At 47.4% G+C, this 15647-nt stretch overlaps 1 protein-coding gene and 1 long non-coding RNA gene across 2 annotated transcripts; one reads left to right on the top strand and one right to left on the bottom strand.

Annotated features, from left to right (window-relative positions):
• The first annotated feature begins 1230 nt into the window (after positions 1-1230).
• On the top strand, positions 1231-11770 carry SLC46A2 (solute carrier family 46 member 2). The gene is made up of 4 exons (XM_036856176.1): positions 1231-2480; positions 3858-3941; positions 4355-4511; positions 10904-11770. Exons 1-4 carry the CDS (start codon positions 1361-1363, stop codon positions 10968-10970), a joined length of 1428 nt encoding a protein of 475 aa, XP_036712071.1. The 5' UTR covers positions 1231-1360; the 3' UTR covers positions 10971-11770.
• LOC118897206 lies at positions 4524-15610 on the bottom strand. The gene is made up of 4 exons (XR_005020370.1): positions 15497-15610; positions 14188-14281; positions 8852-9041; positions 4524-6144 (listed from the first exon to the last, which is right to left on the bottom strand). It is a non-coding gene; the product is annotated as an uncharacterized LOC118897206 (long non-coding RNA).
• Between the last annotated feature and the right edge of the window lie 37 nt (positions 15611-15647).

Genomic DNA, 15647 nt, shown 5'->3' with positions numbered 1-15647 from the left:
GAGCCACAACTACTGAGCCCGTGTGCCACAACTACTGAAGCCCGCGCACCTAGAGCCCATGCTCCGCAACAGAAGCCACCGCACCGCAACAGAAGCCACCGCACCGCAACGAAGAGTAGCCCCCGCTCGCCGCAACTAGAGAAAGCCCGTGCGCAGCAACAAAGACCCAATGCAGCCAAAAATAAATAAATTTATATATTTAAAAAAAACCCCTAAAAATAAACAAGTGGGACTACATCAAACTAAAAAGCTTCTGCACTGCAAAAGAAAAAAAATCAACAGAGTGAAAAGGCAACCTACAGAATGGGAGAAAATATTGCACATCATATATCTGAAAGGGAGTTCGTCTCCAACATATATAAGAATTCCTACAATTCAGTTGTAAAACAAACATGGGCTAAGGACTTGGATAGACATTTCTCCAAAGAAGATACACACATGGCCAAGAAGCACATGAAAAGATAAGCTAATCATCAGGGAAATGCAAATCAAAACCACAGTGAGGTATCACCCCACACCTGTCAAGATGGCTATTTATCAGAATAGATAAGTGTTGGTGAGGAGGTGAGGCATTGGAACCCTTGTGCACTGGTGCTGTGAAAGGAAAATGTGGGGCAGCTTCTATGGAAAACAACGAAGTTTCCTCAAAAATATAAAAGCAGCACTATGATCTAGCAATCCCACTGCTGGGTCTTTATCCAAAAGAATTGAAATCAGCACCTCAAAGAGATACTAGGACTCCTGAGTTTTAAAATTTTCTCTCAAAGTCTCTGCTACCCAGCTCCCCACAGCACATAGGTCCCTGTGACTTTTAAACCCCAAAATAAAACCTCACCGCCAACCCCCCACCCCCAACCCGCTGATCCCAGGCACCTCACTGCTTGCCCCAAACTGCCTTCCAGGGACAGAATTTTGCCCCCTGCCTTGGGGGGCGGGGGTGTCTCAGGCCAGGCCAAGTCCCAGGGGAAGGTGCCCAGCGACCTGCGGGAGGTCCAGGCACGCCCGGCCGTGCGGAAATCGGCCCTTCAGGCGGCCGCGCCGCCCGGAGCAGCGTGACGCGGGGGCACAGCGGAGACTCGACTCGCCGCGCGCTCCCCCGCGCCCGGCTTCCCTGGGCTGCCGCCAGTCCTGCTCCGCCGCCGGGGGCGGAGCGTGGCCCTTTTTGGTCCGGGGAGGCGTGGCCGCGGTGCCGGAGATCACTCGGCCGCCTGGCTGGCTGCTGTCACTTGCGCCCTGCGCCTGGCTCAGCTCGGCTCGCAGGTTTCCCCGCGCGCACCCGGGCTGCGCCCCCGCCCTCCGGAACAACAGCGGCAGCGGCAGCGGGCAAGCCCCTCCCTCCATCCCCCATCAGAGAGACCACATGGGCCTGGGGACCATCTGCCCGTGCAGGGGCCCCCTGCCTCGCCTCCAGGCATGGACCTGGGTCGAACCCGTGGTGGCCTCCACCCAGATGGCCACCTCTCTCTACGACGCGGGGCTGCTCCTCGTGGTGAAGGCGTCCTTCGGAGTCGGGGTCTTGTCCAACCACAGCGCCAGCCCATCGCCCCCGGGGGCTCTAGAGAACCAACAACAGAGAGCCATCTCCAACTTCTACATCATCTACAACCTTGTGATGGGCCTGACACCCCTGCTGTCGGCCTATGGGCTGGGCTGGCTCAGCGACCGCTACCACCGCAAGATCTCCATCTGCATGCCTCTGCTGGGCTTCATGCTCTCCCGCCTCGCGCTGCTGCTCAAGGTGCTGCTGGACTGGCCCGTGGAGATGCTATACGGGGCGGCGGCGCTGAACGGGCTGTGTGGTGGCTTCTCGGCGTTCTGGTCGGGGGTCATGGCCCTGGGATCCCTCGGCTCCTCGGAGGGCCGCCGCTCCCTGCGCCTCATCGTGATTGACTTGATCCTGGGCTTGGCGGGATTCTGCGGGAGCATGATCTCTGGGCACCTCTTCAAGCAGATAGTCGGGCACTCCAGCCAGGGCCTGCTGCTGACCGCCTTCAGCGTGAGCTGTGCCACCTGTGCCCTTTTCTACAGCCTCTTGGTGCTGAAGGTCCCTGAGTCCAAGGCCAAGCCCGGCAAGGCTGTGGATACGGTGTCTGGCACAGTCGGCACCTATAACACCCTGGATCCTGATCCGACAGACATGCAGAGTGTGGTGAGGCACCCTTCATCTCCTGCAAAAGCGAAGCCCGAGAAAACCATTATTGCCCTGCTCTTTGTGGGTGCCATCATATATGACCTGGCAGTGGTGGGCACAGTGGACGTGATACCCCTTTTTGTGCTGAGGGAGCCTCTGAGCTGGAACCAAGTGCAGGTGGGCTATGGTATGGCTGCAGGGTACACCATCTTCATCACCAGCTTCCTGGGTGTCCTGGTCTTCTCCCGCTACTTCCAGGACACCACCATGATCATAATAGGAATGGTCTCCTTTGCGTCTGGAGCCCTTCTCTTGGCTTTTGTGAAAGAGACATACATGTTCTACATTGGTGAGTCTGGCATTCTTGGGGAGGCAGGACAAGGACACGGCGCATCCCCCGAGTCATGGGGCTGACCCCAGGGATGCTGTGGTCTAGGTGTCCCAGCTCAGCACCGGAGATTATACCTGCTACCTAGGAGACACAAGGGAGACAGGATTATGTGCACTTGAGTTTGTCGGTATTGTTACCTGTGTGGCCCCTGAAATGTTACCAGAGTGGTGCCCATAGCTCTAGGAAGTCAAGGGAGGGCTGGTCAGTGGTGCCCGGAGTCAGCAGGAGAGCCTTCGGGATGCCCTCGAGTGGAGGAGATGGGGTTGAGTTTCTTCTCCCCAGTTTTAAAGGGATAAAACTTTAAGTAATCCAGCTGAAAAAGTCCTTTAATTAAAATCATTTCAATCATTTTGGGTCAAGCACAAGCTTTTTAAAAAGAGAGAAAAATTCTCCATAAATGCCTTCCACAACCAATGTAATACATTCATTCCCTCAAGGAAGCAGAATGAAGTTCCCATCTGAGAACAAAGACAACCACAAGCAGAGAGCCCTGGCCCATGCGCCAACAGACCTTTCTACAATGATAGACATGTTCTGTATCTGTTCTGCCTAATACAATAGCCATTAGCCACGTGTGGCTATGAAGCCCTTGAAATGTGGCCAGTGCAACTTAAAGAACAGAATTTTTCATACTATTTCATTTAAATTAATTTAAATAGTCACGTGGCTGGCTAGTGGCTAACATACTGGAACAACTCTAGGTGGTTCCCAGAGACCGTCCTTTGGCGGAGGTCACACAACTCAGAAAAACCCCTCACAAAATGGCAAGATTACCTTTAGCCAGCTCCCAGTTCAACAGGCCGTGTGCAAGGGCCAGGGTCCCCCCTCCCCTTCCCTCCCCACCACCTCACACACACACACCCCCACCAAGGGATAATGAACAGGGCTTGAGGGAAGGAGGGGTGTGGCAGGTGTGTTAGTGGCACACATTTCTAGATGCAGTTTGCCAAAGCTCCTGGGACCACCTCCCAGAGGTGACGATGAACGGCGAGGGCAGACACCTCTCTCCCAGGAGGCAAGGAGTTGAGTGACATCAGCTCCACTTCCCTAGAAACAACTTAACTCTACCAATAAAGACACCCTTCACCCTCTGTCACCACTGTGCTTGGCACCTTGCAGATGGGTCTGCAGCAATGTGCTCAGAGAATCAGCCTGCCCAGGGCGGGGGGAGGAGGTGGGGGGGGGTCCTAGTCTGCCAGCAGAGAAACCATTTCTTCAAGGCCACATAGGACTGTGGGAGAGGGGGTTCTAGAGGAGGCCTTTGCTCTATTCTAATTTACTCTTTGGCCAAGGCTGGGCTACAGTGAGGAGTGTTCTCCTGTGATTCCTTTCCAGCTCGGGCCGTCATGCTGTTCGCTCTCATCCCCATCACAACCATCCGATCGGCAATGTCCAAACTCATCAAGGGCTCCTCTTATGGTGAGTGAAAGGAATTTCTCGGAGGTTCTCTCTGTCTGGACGGTTTCAGAGCCACTTGGCTTGAGGCACAGGGTTTGGACTGGCAAAAGGCACAGGAGAGAGTTCCAGAAGCAGCCGTGAAGACACTAGAAACACACTGGTGTCCATCCAGAGTGGAGGGAGTGAGAGCAGCAGGGTGGGAAAGACTCGGAAAGTCAGCCTCTGAAAAGCCACAGTCAAAGGGAGATACTACCATCCACGGGCCACGGGAAGAGTCAGCTGGGTGGAGGCAAGAATCCTGTAAAATGAGCCATGAAGACAGAGGGAGTCTGGGAAGGGTGAGGGGGGTCTCCTGAGAACCCCCCAGAGACTCAGCTCTCAGGGAACATGGAGGGACAGCTTAGTAACCTTGGTAACCTTGGTCCCTTCCACAGGAAAGGTGTTTGTCATCCTGCAGCTGTCCCTGGCTCTGACTGGGGTGGTGACATCCACAGTGTACAACAAGATCTATCAGCTCACCATGGAGAAGTTCGTTGGCACCTGCTTTGCACTCTCCTCCTTTCTCTCCTGCCTGGCCATCATCCCGATTGGGTAAGACAGGACCAGCATCTGCTCTTTGGGCTGGGGCCTGGGGCTTAGGTCAAGGACTGTTGGAGCATTTCCAGCCCATTATCATAAAGTATTATTTATTTTCAACAATTACACAATGGGTTCTGAGTAGGCTCTCTCACAGGGAAAAAGTTCTCCTGTTCCCCCAAACTAATAGTCTGGCAATTTGGAAATTCCCTGAAGTTGTAAGTAATAAACAGAGGGCCCTAACAAGCTGGCTCACTTCCTGGTGGTTTTGTAATACAATTTATTTATAGGCAACTCATATACTTCCTTGTAATCAGGGGCTGGGATTAGAAACCTTCTTGTACCACTCAGACCTCTTTTGTTTAGTCTCCTTTAGGTGAGAGTCAGCCGGCCTCACTTCCAGGTACTCCTTCTTCTCTGTACCTTCCAAGGGCTTGGCAACTTCTGTGCTCAGTGCCCTTTAAATCTCATGGCCACCGGACTGTGTGAGCTCCCCTGTAGGCCGAGGGCAGTTCCTTTGACCTCTCTGGGGGAATTGTCTTGCTTGCAAAACAAGAGCGCTAAAGTCTGGAAGATAACAGGCAGGAGGAAGGCTAGAGAAGGAAAGGAGGGGTACTCCAGGCCCATGGGGAGAGTGCCAGCCTAGATCATCACCAAAATGGACCACATGGAACAGTCTGGTCTTCGACCAGCCCCATCCAAGGGAAATATGGTATGAGCCACAGGTACAAGCCATATTATGGGATTTAAAATTTTCTAGTAGCCACGTTTAAAAACAATAAAAGTAGCAGGTGAAATGATTTTAATAACATTTGATTTGGCCCAATAGATCCAAAATATCTTTGTAATCAATTTATGAAATCAATGAGTCTTTTAAACTAAATCTTCAAAATCTGGTATTTTATACTGACAGCACACCTCAATTTGGACTCCATTTGAACACCTATTAGCTCAGTTTTGGTCTGTTTAGGCCCTTTTATCCTTTCCTAAGGTGTGGTTATCTCACACTTGTATCAGTCCTACCAGAGGATAATTGATATCCACAGTAAGATACAAGGGACTTGATATAGATTTGCATTTTAAAGGGACCAGTAGCACACCAGAGCCCTACATATCAGTAATGGTGGTGTTATAGGCAGCAGAGTAGACCAGAATTGAAGGCAGGTTGAAAGTGGGAAGTGGATGGTGGAATTCTCACCATCTTCTTTGAATTCTCACATCGCATTGCACAGGTCCCTGCCTGCATAGAAGGCTGAGCCTCCTGAGACAGGAGCCATCAATCATGAAGGCTCTTTGCTTTATTTCATAGTTGGGAAAATAAGATACGAGGATCAAACAGCTGAGAGAATTTGTACAAAACAGCAGACTTGATTACTAGTGCCTTCTTGGGCCAGTTCTCATTTTCTCAAGGTGTAGGACTGAGCCAGACCTGTCCTCAAGCTGCCCAGCCCTTAGGCCTTTTCATGTGCCACTGTTTTCATGAGAGTCTCAGCTGAATAGATTGGGTTTAGCTGGAGCTGACCCACAGTGCAAACTTCTCAGGAGTCCCAGCTCTTTGTCCATCTGAGTAATGGGTTAGTAGCCGTGCCACCTGGAAGTTATCCAGTCCTGTCTGATTGGCAGTTGGTTGAAATATAGTCTCTTTGACCTAAACAAATCAACAAAAAACAACAAAAGAAAACAAGTCTGACTAGTTAATGTGTGTCATAGCTAGAGATATAAACACATGAAAGCAATGAGAATATGCAATAATTGGTTCCTTTCTGCAGTTTCATTGCTTCATATGTGGGCTAAGGAGATGCTTTCCCTTTTTAAGAGACTTTGGGGTGCATGAAACAGGTGTGCTGCCCTTGACACCTACCCCCCAACGTACTATGTAATATGCACTTGGACCCAGTCCTACACTGTGTGCATGGAATCTTGATTAAGATATGCATGATCTTCATGATCTTATATCACAGAAACAGGGACAGAATCTTGAACCAATCATAAGTAACTGAATGCTCATGTGAACTGAGGCACTTAAGTAGTTGCTAATTGTTTTCCTCTGTTGTAGACATTTAGCTATAGAGGGACCCATGTGCAAACGAAGCCTCCTTTGCTTGCTGTACACTGGAATCACCTGGAGAGATATAAAAACTACTGATGTCTGGCTCCTACCCGCAGAGATTTTGACTCAGTTGATCTGGGATGCAGCCTGGGCACAGGAATTTTTTAAAGCTCTCCAGTTTATTCGGATATACAACCAAGGTTGAGAACCTCTGGTATAAAGGGAGTTTTTCTATTACCTTTCCCTTCCACGAAGTCACAAGTAAATAAGATCCTGAAAAATTACTACAAGAGGCCAAGGCTGCACCATCAATCATTAAGCGCTATTAGCAGGAAAGACCAGAACTCTCTAACCACAGAAAGAAAAGCTACATTCCAATGACATAAAAGCCCAGGAAGACATGTCACAGCAGGAAGTGGAGGAGGCCATGGAGGGCAGAAGGCTGGGAGGAGAGGTTCCTGGGCAGAGCTGCCAACAGCCCATCTGCAGGAAGGGAGTGTGGCCCCAGCCCTTCCTGGTACCAAAGTGAGTCAATTTCATGTCACTGTGAGAACCTGCCCTCTCCTGCCTGCTCGTCTTTACATGCGACAGGGAGATGCTGCGGGAATCACTGTCTGGCTCTGCCCATCCGCAACCCACTGGCCGCCTGACACACATGCGCTCGGCTGCGGCCTCGTGCTCCATAGAGAAAACAGACGCCATCAGAGGGGAGTGGGCTCATCTTCTCCAAGCCTACGTTCTTTTGCACCCATCCTGTCCTTCTCCTCCCCCCAACCTCTCTCTGAAAGATAATAATAGCAAACACTTAAACAGCCCTTATTATGTGCCAGGCACTACTTTAAATATTTCATATATTTTAACCTTGTCAAACAATCCTCTGAGACAACTACCATTTTATCCCCATTGTGCAGATGAAGAAACCGACTCTCAGATGTCATGTAACTTGCCAAAGATTACAGAGCTAATAAGTGGCAGAGACAGGATTTGAACCCAGGCAGTTGGTTCTCAGCCACTACTTGACTTGCTTCTTAGAAGTCACTGGGTATCTGGGTGCCACCTCTCCCCTCTCCTTAGAGAGCTTACTTGCACTACTTAGCTGCTTCCTCTCCTGAATTCTTCCTATCAGAAGTGACACGTGATCTACCACCCTCTCTCCTCCTCCTTTTTATGGCCAGGTTCTCCAGTGCTGGTCTGCACCTGCTGTCTCGTCCTCACCTCCCGTTTACTTTTCAACCCACTATACAGACTGATTTCCCCCTTCAATGCCACCAGGGCTACGCTAAGATCTGACTTCCTCACAGCTGAATGCAGTGGACTCCCTGCCATCCTCATATTGCGTGGATTCTCAGAGGCCCCCAGCACTGTTGGTCACTTTCCTTGGAAGGCACTTGTCACTGTCACTTGACTTTCTTAACACCTCCCCTCCCGGGTTTCTCCTACCTCTCTGACTTCTCTATAAACCTCCACATGGAAGAATTCTTTGGGGCTCTGCTCTGGGTTGTCATCTCATGTCATGTCCTCTCTAAACAATCTAAAGTATGTTCAAAACCTCAAATTACCATTTCAATTTCCAAAATTGGGTCCTTGATGCCCTCCTAAAGTCTGCTCCCCTCCAGTCTTTCCCATCTCATTAAATGGCACCAGCACTCACCCAGGGTAGAAACTGGAGAGTCACCAATGTCCTCTCTCTTGTTCATCTCCCCACACCTCCCATCCATTAAGCCTCACTGATTCTACCTCCAACATATGCCTCCAATTCATCCTTTTCTCTTTATCTCTACTGCTGCCACCCAAGCACTTGGGGGACCAAATTCGCCTCTGAGCCATTCTCCCCACATCCACACGTGTTCCCCTCTCATCCTCTCTCCATCAGGTGGCCAGAGCAGTTTCCTTAGAGTGTACATCAGTTCACATCATCTCCTGCCCAAAGCTCTGCGCTTGGCTTTCACTGCTCTTAAGACCCAAATTTCTTACCGTGGACCACAGGTCCTTCATAATCTAGCCTCCCATTCTATGCTTCAGCCCCAGGAGCCTACCCTCATGCTCTTCCCCCTTCCTTACCCACACATCTTTCTTAACACAACTTAGTTGTGGTCTTAACTTGAACACCATTTTCTCAAAGAGGATTTGAGAAAATCCCCTTCTCAATCTAACTTCGATCCTTCTATTATATGCTCCCCAAGCTTCCTATACTTTTCCTTCATAGCATGATAGTTGATGATTATTTAGTGATTATCATGTTTTACAAGCTTGCTCACTAGACTGTAGGCTCCCTGAGGGCAGGAACCACACCTGTTTGGCTCACCTCGTATCCTGTGTCCAGCAGAGAGCTTAGCGTGTACTCAAAGTATTTAATGAACGAACAATCTGTCAGAAGGGTGTGACACCTACTAGCCAGCACTGCTGACCATCTGTATCCCAGAGCTGCCTGTTGACTGGCCATGAAGTCAGGGGTTGGCCATCACCATATCAATGAAAATTGATCAACAGTCAATCTAAGAAAGAAATAGAAAATTTTAGTCATGCTATCCCAAGGATTATAACCCGGGAGACAGTATTTCAGAAAACTCTGAGGACTGTTCCACCTGTTAGAGGTCAAGGCACAGTTACATAAGTTGTTTTTTGGGTTTTTTTAAAATTATTTTATTTATTTTTGGCTGCATTGGGTCTTCATTGCTGTGCACGGGCTTTCTCTAGTTGTGGCGAGTGGGGGCTACTCTAGGTTGTGGTGCACAGGTTTCTCATTGCGGTGGCTTCTCTTGTTGCAGAGCACGGGCTCTAGGCACATGGGCTTCAGTAGTTGTGGCACACAGTCTCAGTAGTTGTGGCTCGCAGGCTTAGTTGCTCTGCGGCATGTGGGATCTTCCCGGACCAGGGCTTGAACCCGTGTCCCCTGCATTGGCAGGCGGATTCTTAACCACTGCACCACCAGGGAAGCCCTACATAAGTTTTTCAGACAATGGGTTATACATCAAAGTAACATACTGCGGGGGCGGGGGGGGGGCGAGGGATAAACTAAGAGTTTGGGATTAACATATACACACTACCGTACATAAAGTAGGTAAACAAGGACGTACTTTATAGCACAGGGAACTATACTCAGTATCTTGTAATAAACTATAATGGAAAAGAATATATACATGAATCACTTTGCTGTACACTTGAAACTAACACAACATTGTAAATTAACTATACTCCAATTTGAAAAAATTTCCCAATATGGACCAGAAAAGAAAACCAAAGTAACATATTGACAGTTTACATAGTCCAACAAGGTGAGCAGTGGGTTATTATGACCCCTTACAGGATTGAGAAAGGAATGTTAACTCCTAGGGAGTTACCTTGCTGGCACCAGGAGGAAATTGCTTTTTTCTTTTTTTGGTGAGTAGGAATTCCTGTGTCTTTTAAGGGGATCTAGTTAGCGTATAATGCAGGCACACAATGCACACTAAAGGGGAGGAGGCAGTTGCTCAAATGGGCAGAGAATCTTATGTTTACAAGTTTTCTTGTCCTGCCTTAATTTAATTCATCAACCACGTGGCTGTGCCGTCGTGGTCCACAGTAGGGAGGGGTGAGCTGTGGAGTCGGGCCTGCAACCGGAATTCATGTGGTCCTGAGCTAGCAGCCTCTAAGTCTTGGCTTGCCTCTTACCAGCTCTGTCATACCATGAGCTCTAAGTACAGTAAGTGCTCCCCCCTGGAGAGCCCTGGGGCTCATGGAAGGTGGGGAATCAGTGTTTGGAAGTTTCCACAAAGCTTTTCCTTAGAAGGGTTTGGATTTATGCTCACACCCCATCCAGCAGCTCCAGATGTGGTCCATCCATCAGGAAGAACTGTGTGCCAGCTTAGAACCTGAGGTCCCTAGAGCTCAAACAGTTGAGAAAACCGGGGACACCAGAGGTTGAAGGACATGCCAAAGGTCACACAGATCCAAGACTTCAACTAGAGCTCCTCATTCCTATGCATTCACTTATCTCCAAATATTTTTAAACAATGTAATGATTTATGGAAGAGAGAAAAGGGCTATGGAAAGGCAAAAGAGGATGCAGCTAATTCTGCTTGGGATGAGCAAAACTTGATCTTGAGGTCCACATGGGAGTTCATCATCGGGCAGAAGTGAGATGGAAAGAGACTCCAAGAAAAGGAAACTGTAGATGCAAAGGGCTCTTGATGTTATGGGACAGGAAGGAGGCTGGAGTGAGAGAAGTTCCCTCGGGCCATCTCCCTTCATGCCGTACAGCATTCTGCTGCCATAATGGATAGAACCTCCTAGTCTACCAGTGATAAAGAGATGGCCAGAGACCTCCCCGCCCCATTCCAGCTGTTCTCTCATAATTCTCTATTGTAAATTCTTACAGCATCGTGGCCTATAAGCAAGCCTCATGGTTGCAGCATGGAGACATCGCAGAGAAAGGAAGGTCCTGATCTGCGGGAGCCGGAAACACCAGCAATGGCTGGGGCCCTCTGAAGACCAAGGAAGGGAACAGGAACTGGAACCAAAGTAACCCATTGCTCAAGAAACCCGAGTTCCAGCCAGAGTCAGCCTCAGAGTGACTTGCTCTGGCTCAAGGGTCCCTGGTGGGTAGGGAAAAGCATTTCCCCTGATGGAGTAACTTTCTCAGCTTTCAGACATCACTATCAGTCAGAGGTTAGGTTCTGCAGACAGTAGAGTGTGAACTTTCAAGGGTGATATGAAGGCCACACACACAGCCATACCAGACACTGAAGCCCCTTTTCTTCCAGGAACGGAAGGGCTTCAGTGTCTGGTATGAGGGCTCCAACATATGGTAACTAGTCACCCAGGAGTCCTGTGTGAGAACTGAAAGGCACACATTTTCAACAGCCTGAGGGGAATAGGGAAGGGATGTTTTGTAAGAACTGCCAACAGTGAACGTCAGTCAATATTTTTTAAATTAAAATAGAAACTTGAAAAAAAGTTAGTCTTCTTCCCGGAGGCCTTGTTAGCTGTGAACAACTCCAGAGAAATCTGGAGCTCAGGCATTTGACTTCAGGGTAGTTTTGCTGTTACTGTTGTTTTTAAGAAGCAAATATCAAAAGGCTTTCTTCAAAGGAATATAATTGGATACTTTCAGTCAACAGTATTTCCTAAAGGGAGAGGGGTGATATACTAAGAGCCATTTTATTTTGAGGTACTTATTTTTATAGCCTATTTTAATTATGTGTATAAAAGACTCACCTCCTAATAAAATCAACATTGACAGCATGAGTGTGTGAATCATTCTTTCTTTGGTCAGTTTCCCACTAGAACTCAGACATAGCATTCTTAGACTAGGGTTAAACTTAAAGCTTGCAAATGCTTAAAAGCTAGCATTTAAATCTCAGAGCATTTGGGCTCAGAGTTGTATAGCTGATCCCTTGCAGGGACTGGTCAAAACTTTATGGCACATCTACTAAGGTCCCGGCACCATGCTAGGTGCTGAGGTACAGCAAGAACACGACAGCTCCTGCCCTACCAGTGTATTATCGAATGGGTGGAGCAGACAGAACAGGAGGCAACAATGATGTATCCTATAATAAACGCTAACATAAGGGAGCATATAATCCAGATACAAGAGCGCAGGGAGGGCTTCTCAGAAGAAGTGGCATAAGACTGGAAAGATAAGGAGTTACCAAGGTGGGACGTTGAGGGACATTCCAGGCAGAAAGAACACGCTGGAAGGCCTGAAGGTGAAAATATCCCAAAATATACGAAATCAATGTGAGGGGAGAAAAGAGGGACGGAGGGAGAGGTATCCAGGGCAGTGGAATCAAGAGGTGAGATTGGAACAGTGAGGAGGAACAACATCAAGACAGAGCCTTTAAAAAGTCTCTTTATACCTAGAATAGTCGAATTCAGAGTCAGAAAGTACACTGGTATGCCAGCAGGTGGTGGGGTGGGGAGGTGGAATGGGGGGTCAGTGTTTAAAGGGGACAGAGTTTCAGTTTAGGAAGGTGAAAAATTCGGGAGATGGATGATGGTGAGGGTTGCACAACAATGTGAATGTACTTAGTGCCACTGAACTGTACAGTTAAATATGGGTAAAATAGTATGTTTTATATTATGTGACTTTTACCACAATAAAAAAAATTTTTTTTAAGTTTCTCTTTAGAAATGCAAATCAACACTACAATGAGATACCACCTCATGCCAGTCAGAATGGCCATCATTTAAAAGTCTACAAATAACACATGCTGGAGAGGGTGGGGAAACCCTCTTACACTGTTGGTGGGAATGTAAATTGGTGCAGCCACTATGGAAAACAGTATGGAGGTTCCTCAAAAACTAAAAAGAGAGTCACCATATGATCCTGCAATCCCACTCCTGGGCATGTATCTGGAGAAAACCATAATTCGAAAAGATATATGCACCCTAATGTTCACTGCAGCACTACCTACAATAGCCATACATGGAAACAACCTAAATGTCCATTGACAGATGAATGGATAAAGAAGATGTGATACATGTGTACAATGGAATACTACTCAGCCATTGAAAAGCATGAAATAATGCCATTTGCAGCAACATGGATGGACCTAGACATTATCATACTAAGTGAAGTAAGTCAGACAGAGAAAGACAAATACCACATGATATCACTTACATGTGGAATCTAAAATGCAATACAAATCAACATATCTATGAAACAAAAACAGGCTCACGGATATAGAGAACAGACTTGAGGTTGCCAAGGGAAAGGCGGGAGAGGGAAGGAATGGTAGTTTGGGATTAGCAGAGGCAAACTATTATATAGGATGGATAAACAACAATGTCCTACGGCATAGTACAGCGAACTATATTCAACATCCTGTGACAAACCACAATGGAAAATAATATGAAAAAGAATATATATATAACAGAAGAAATTAACAACATGGTAAATCAACTCTACTTCAATAGAAAGTTTTTTTAAAAGGAAAAAATAGTTTCTCTTTAGAGTAATGGCATAGGTGTTGAAAGGTTTTAAGCAGGAGCATGGAATGCTTACCTCTTTATCTGAGAAAGAGGACTCCGGCAGCACTGAGAATGAATTGGTGGAGGAAGGAGTGAGCGAGACTTGCAGAAGGAAGACAAGCAGAGAGGCCTCTGCCTGAATCCAGGTGAAGGATGGTGGTGGACTGACACTGGGTAAGAAGCTATGAGGATGGAGAAAGGTTAGATGGACTTGGAGAAATATTTGCAAGCTAAAGGTCAACAGAAGTTGGTGATGGATGAACTGCAAAGGGTGAGGTAGAGGGAGGCAAGAATGACTCAGATCTGGGGTTCAGGCAACCCCAAATCTTCCAAAGGAGGCAGAGATCCTCGCTGAGACAGGCAACATCAGCAGAGAAGGTGTGATGGGGCAGACGAGTTCAAGGCCATGCTCTACCTCTCTAAACAAACTCTCACCAATATGCTCATTCCTCTGGACTCCTGGCCTCCCCAACCCTAGCCCCGGAACCGGTTCCCCAACCTAAATGAATCTAATCATTGGCTTCTCCATTCCTGTCCTAAAAAACTTGCTCTTGACATCTAGAAAAATTTCCTTACTTGTCCACATTGACCCTGCCACAAACTTGTGGGTTTTCACCTAAGCTGGGCTCTCAACACCCTAGTATTGACTCTTTTTCAACCCCACCTGTCACCAGGGTAGCAGTGTCAAACCTTTTCAGCTTCCTCCAGGTCTTCTAGCAGATGTTCTAACCCATTAGTTCTCAGTGTGGTTCCTGGATCAGCGTCATCAGCATCCCATGGGAACCTGTTAGACATGCAAATTCTCAGGCCTCACCCAAATCAAACTCTAGGGCTGGGGCCCCAAAATTGGTGTTCTCACAAGCTCTCAGGCTTAGGAACCACTGTTCTAATCTATGGGCCTTTTTCTCCTTACAAACTTTTGCTGAGTCCCCCTCCTCCTCTCCCTGCATCCTTAATTCTTGAGGCCCCCAAAGCCCTGCCTTTGGTTCCCTTCCCAGGTCATCTAGTCTACCAGAACTCTCTTTCCAGCAATCTAGTCAACACCTCCCCCTGGGTTTCCTCAAACGTTAAGTCCAAACCAAATTCTTCTCCTACCCCACCTTCTAAGCCTATACTTCACCTTCTATTTTTCTCTTGATTGATTTCATATTTCAGTAAATGGCATCACCTCCCAGCTCCCAGGCTGGAAATCTCCAAGTAATCTCTGACCCCTTCCCCTCACCACAGAAATCCATCTCCCTTTCTATCACTTCTTTTTTATGATCTAGTCCCATCTATTCCCCCAGACCTTCAGTCTGACTACAATCCTCCAGCATACTATTTTCATAATCTTCTTAAAAGGAAAACAGTTTAAAAAATGATATATCTCCCTTTTAAATTTTCAACTGGCAAAGCACACAGGAAGGACTGTTACCGGAACATCCTTGATATTTAAGTTGGCCATATTTGAACAATAGGACAAGTCTTTCCATAAGGGTTATCACATAATGAGGGCCCAGCAGACACCTGTGCCCAGGTGCTTTGTATACATTATTGCTAGTCCTATCAGCAACCCTTCAGGAAAGGCATGTCTTCATTTCAAAGGTCATAATACTGAATTTCAGAGAGATGTGACTTGCCCAAAGCCACATACCTAGAAAGTAGAAAAGCTGACATTTGATCCCAAATCTTTTATCCCACACCTTGCTGCCTCATTTTGTATAACTGAAGTCTTATATTAATGGTGTCTACTATCAGTAAGCCAAGTTTAGCACCAGTTTAAGTCCATTTCCAGTGCATTGCCATCATTAGGTAAGCTTAACTGAGCATTCTGGTCTCTAATTTACAACACACTCGAACGCTCTAATGAGCTACAGAAGTTTCTTCTTTCTTTACAGATTTTTTAAAAACACAGGAATCAAAAAAAAAAAATAAATCAGGAAATGACTGGCTCTGACTCAGAATATGACATTGTGCTTTGCTACGGGATAGAATATGAAGAAATCCTTCATGTACTTACCTGGGCTGGCTGCCAGCCTTCCTGCCAATCACAGTTACAGATGGACACTGGGTGGTTTCTTCATGTCCTCAGATTGGTGCCACCTTGTAAGATGTAGGAGAGGGCAAACTGAGGATAAGTCCAAAAAGAAATGAAGAATAAAAACAGTTAA

The sequence above is a fragment of the Balaenoptera musculus genome, chromosome 6, assembly GCF_009873245.2.
Source record: "Balaenoptera musculus isolate JJ_BM4_2016_0621 chromosome 6, mBalMus1.pri.v3, whole genome shotgun sequence".
Classification (NCBI taxonomy): domain Eukaryota; kingdom Metazoa; phylum Chordata; class Mammalia; order Artiodactyla; family Balaenopteridae; genus Balaenoptera; species Balaenoptera musculus.
This window is presented reverse-complemented; position numbering and strand designations above follow the sequence as displayed.

Excerpts from the sequence above, each read along its gene's own strand:
- SLC46A2 (XM_036856176.1), top strand. The coding sequence starts at position 1,361 with ATGGGCCTGGGGACCATCTGCCCGTGCAGGGGCCCCCTGCCTCGCCTC. Across the intron at positions 3,942-4,354 it reads CATCAAGGGCTCCTCTTATG|GAAAGGTGTTTGTCATCCTG; the intron begins GTGAGTGAAAGG and ends TCCCTTCCACAG. Across the intron at positions 4,512-10,903 it reads CTGGCCATCATCCCGATTGG|CATCGTGGCCTATAAGCAAG; the intron begins GTAAGACAGGAC and ends AAATTCTTACAG.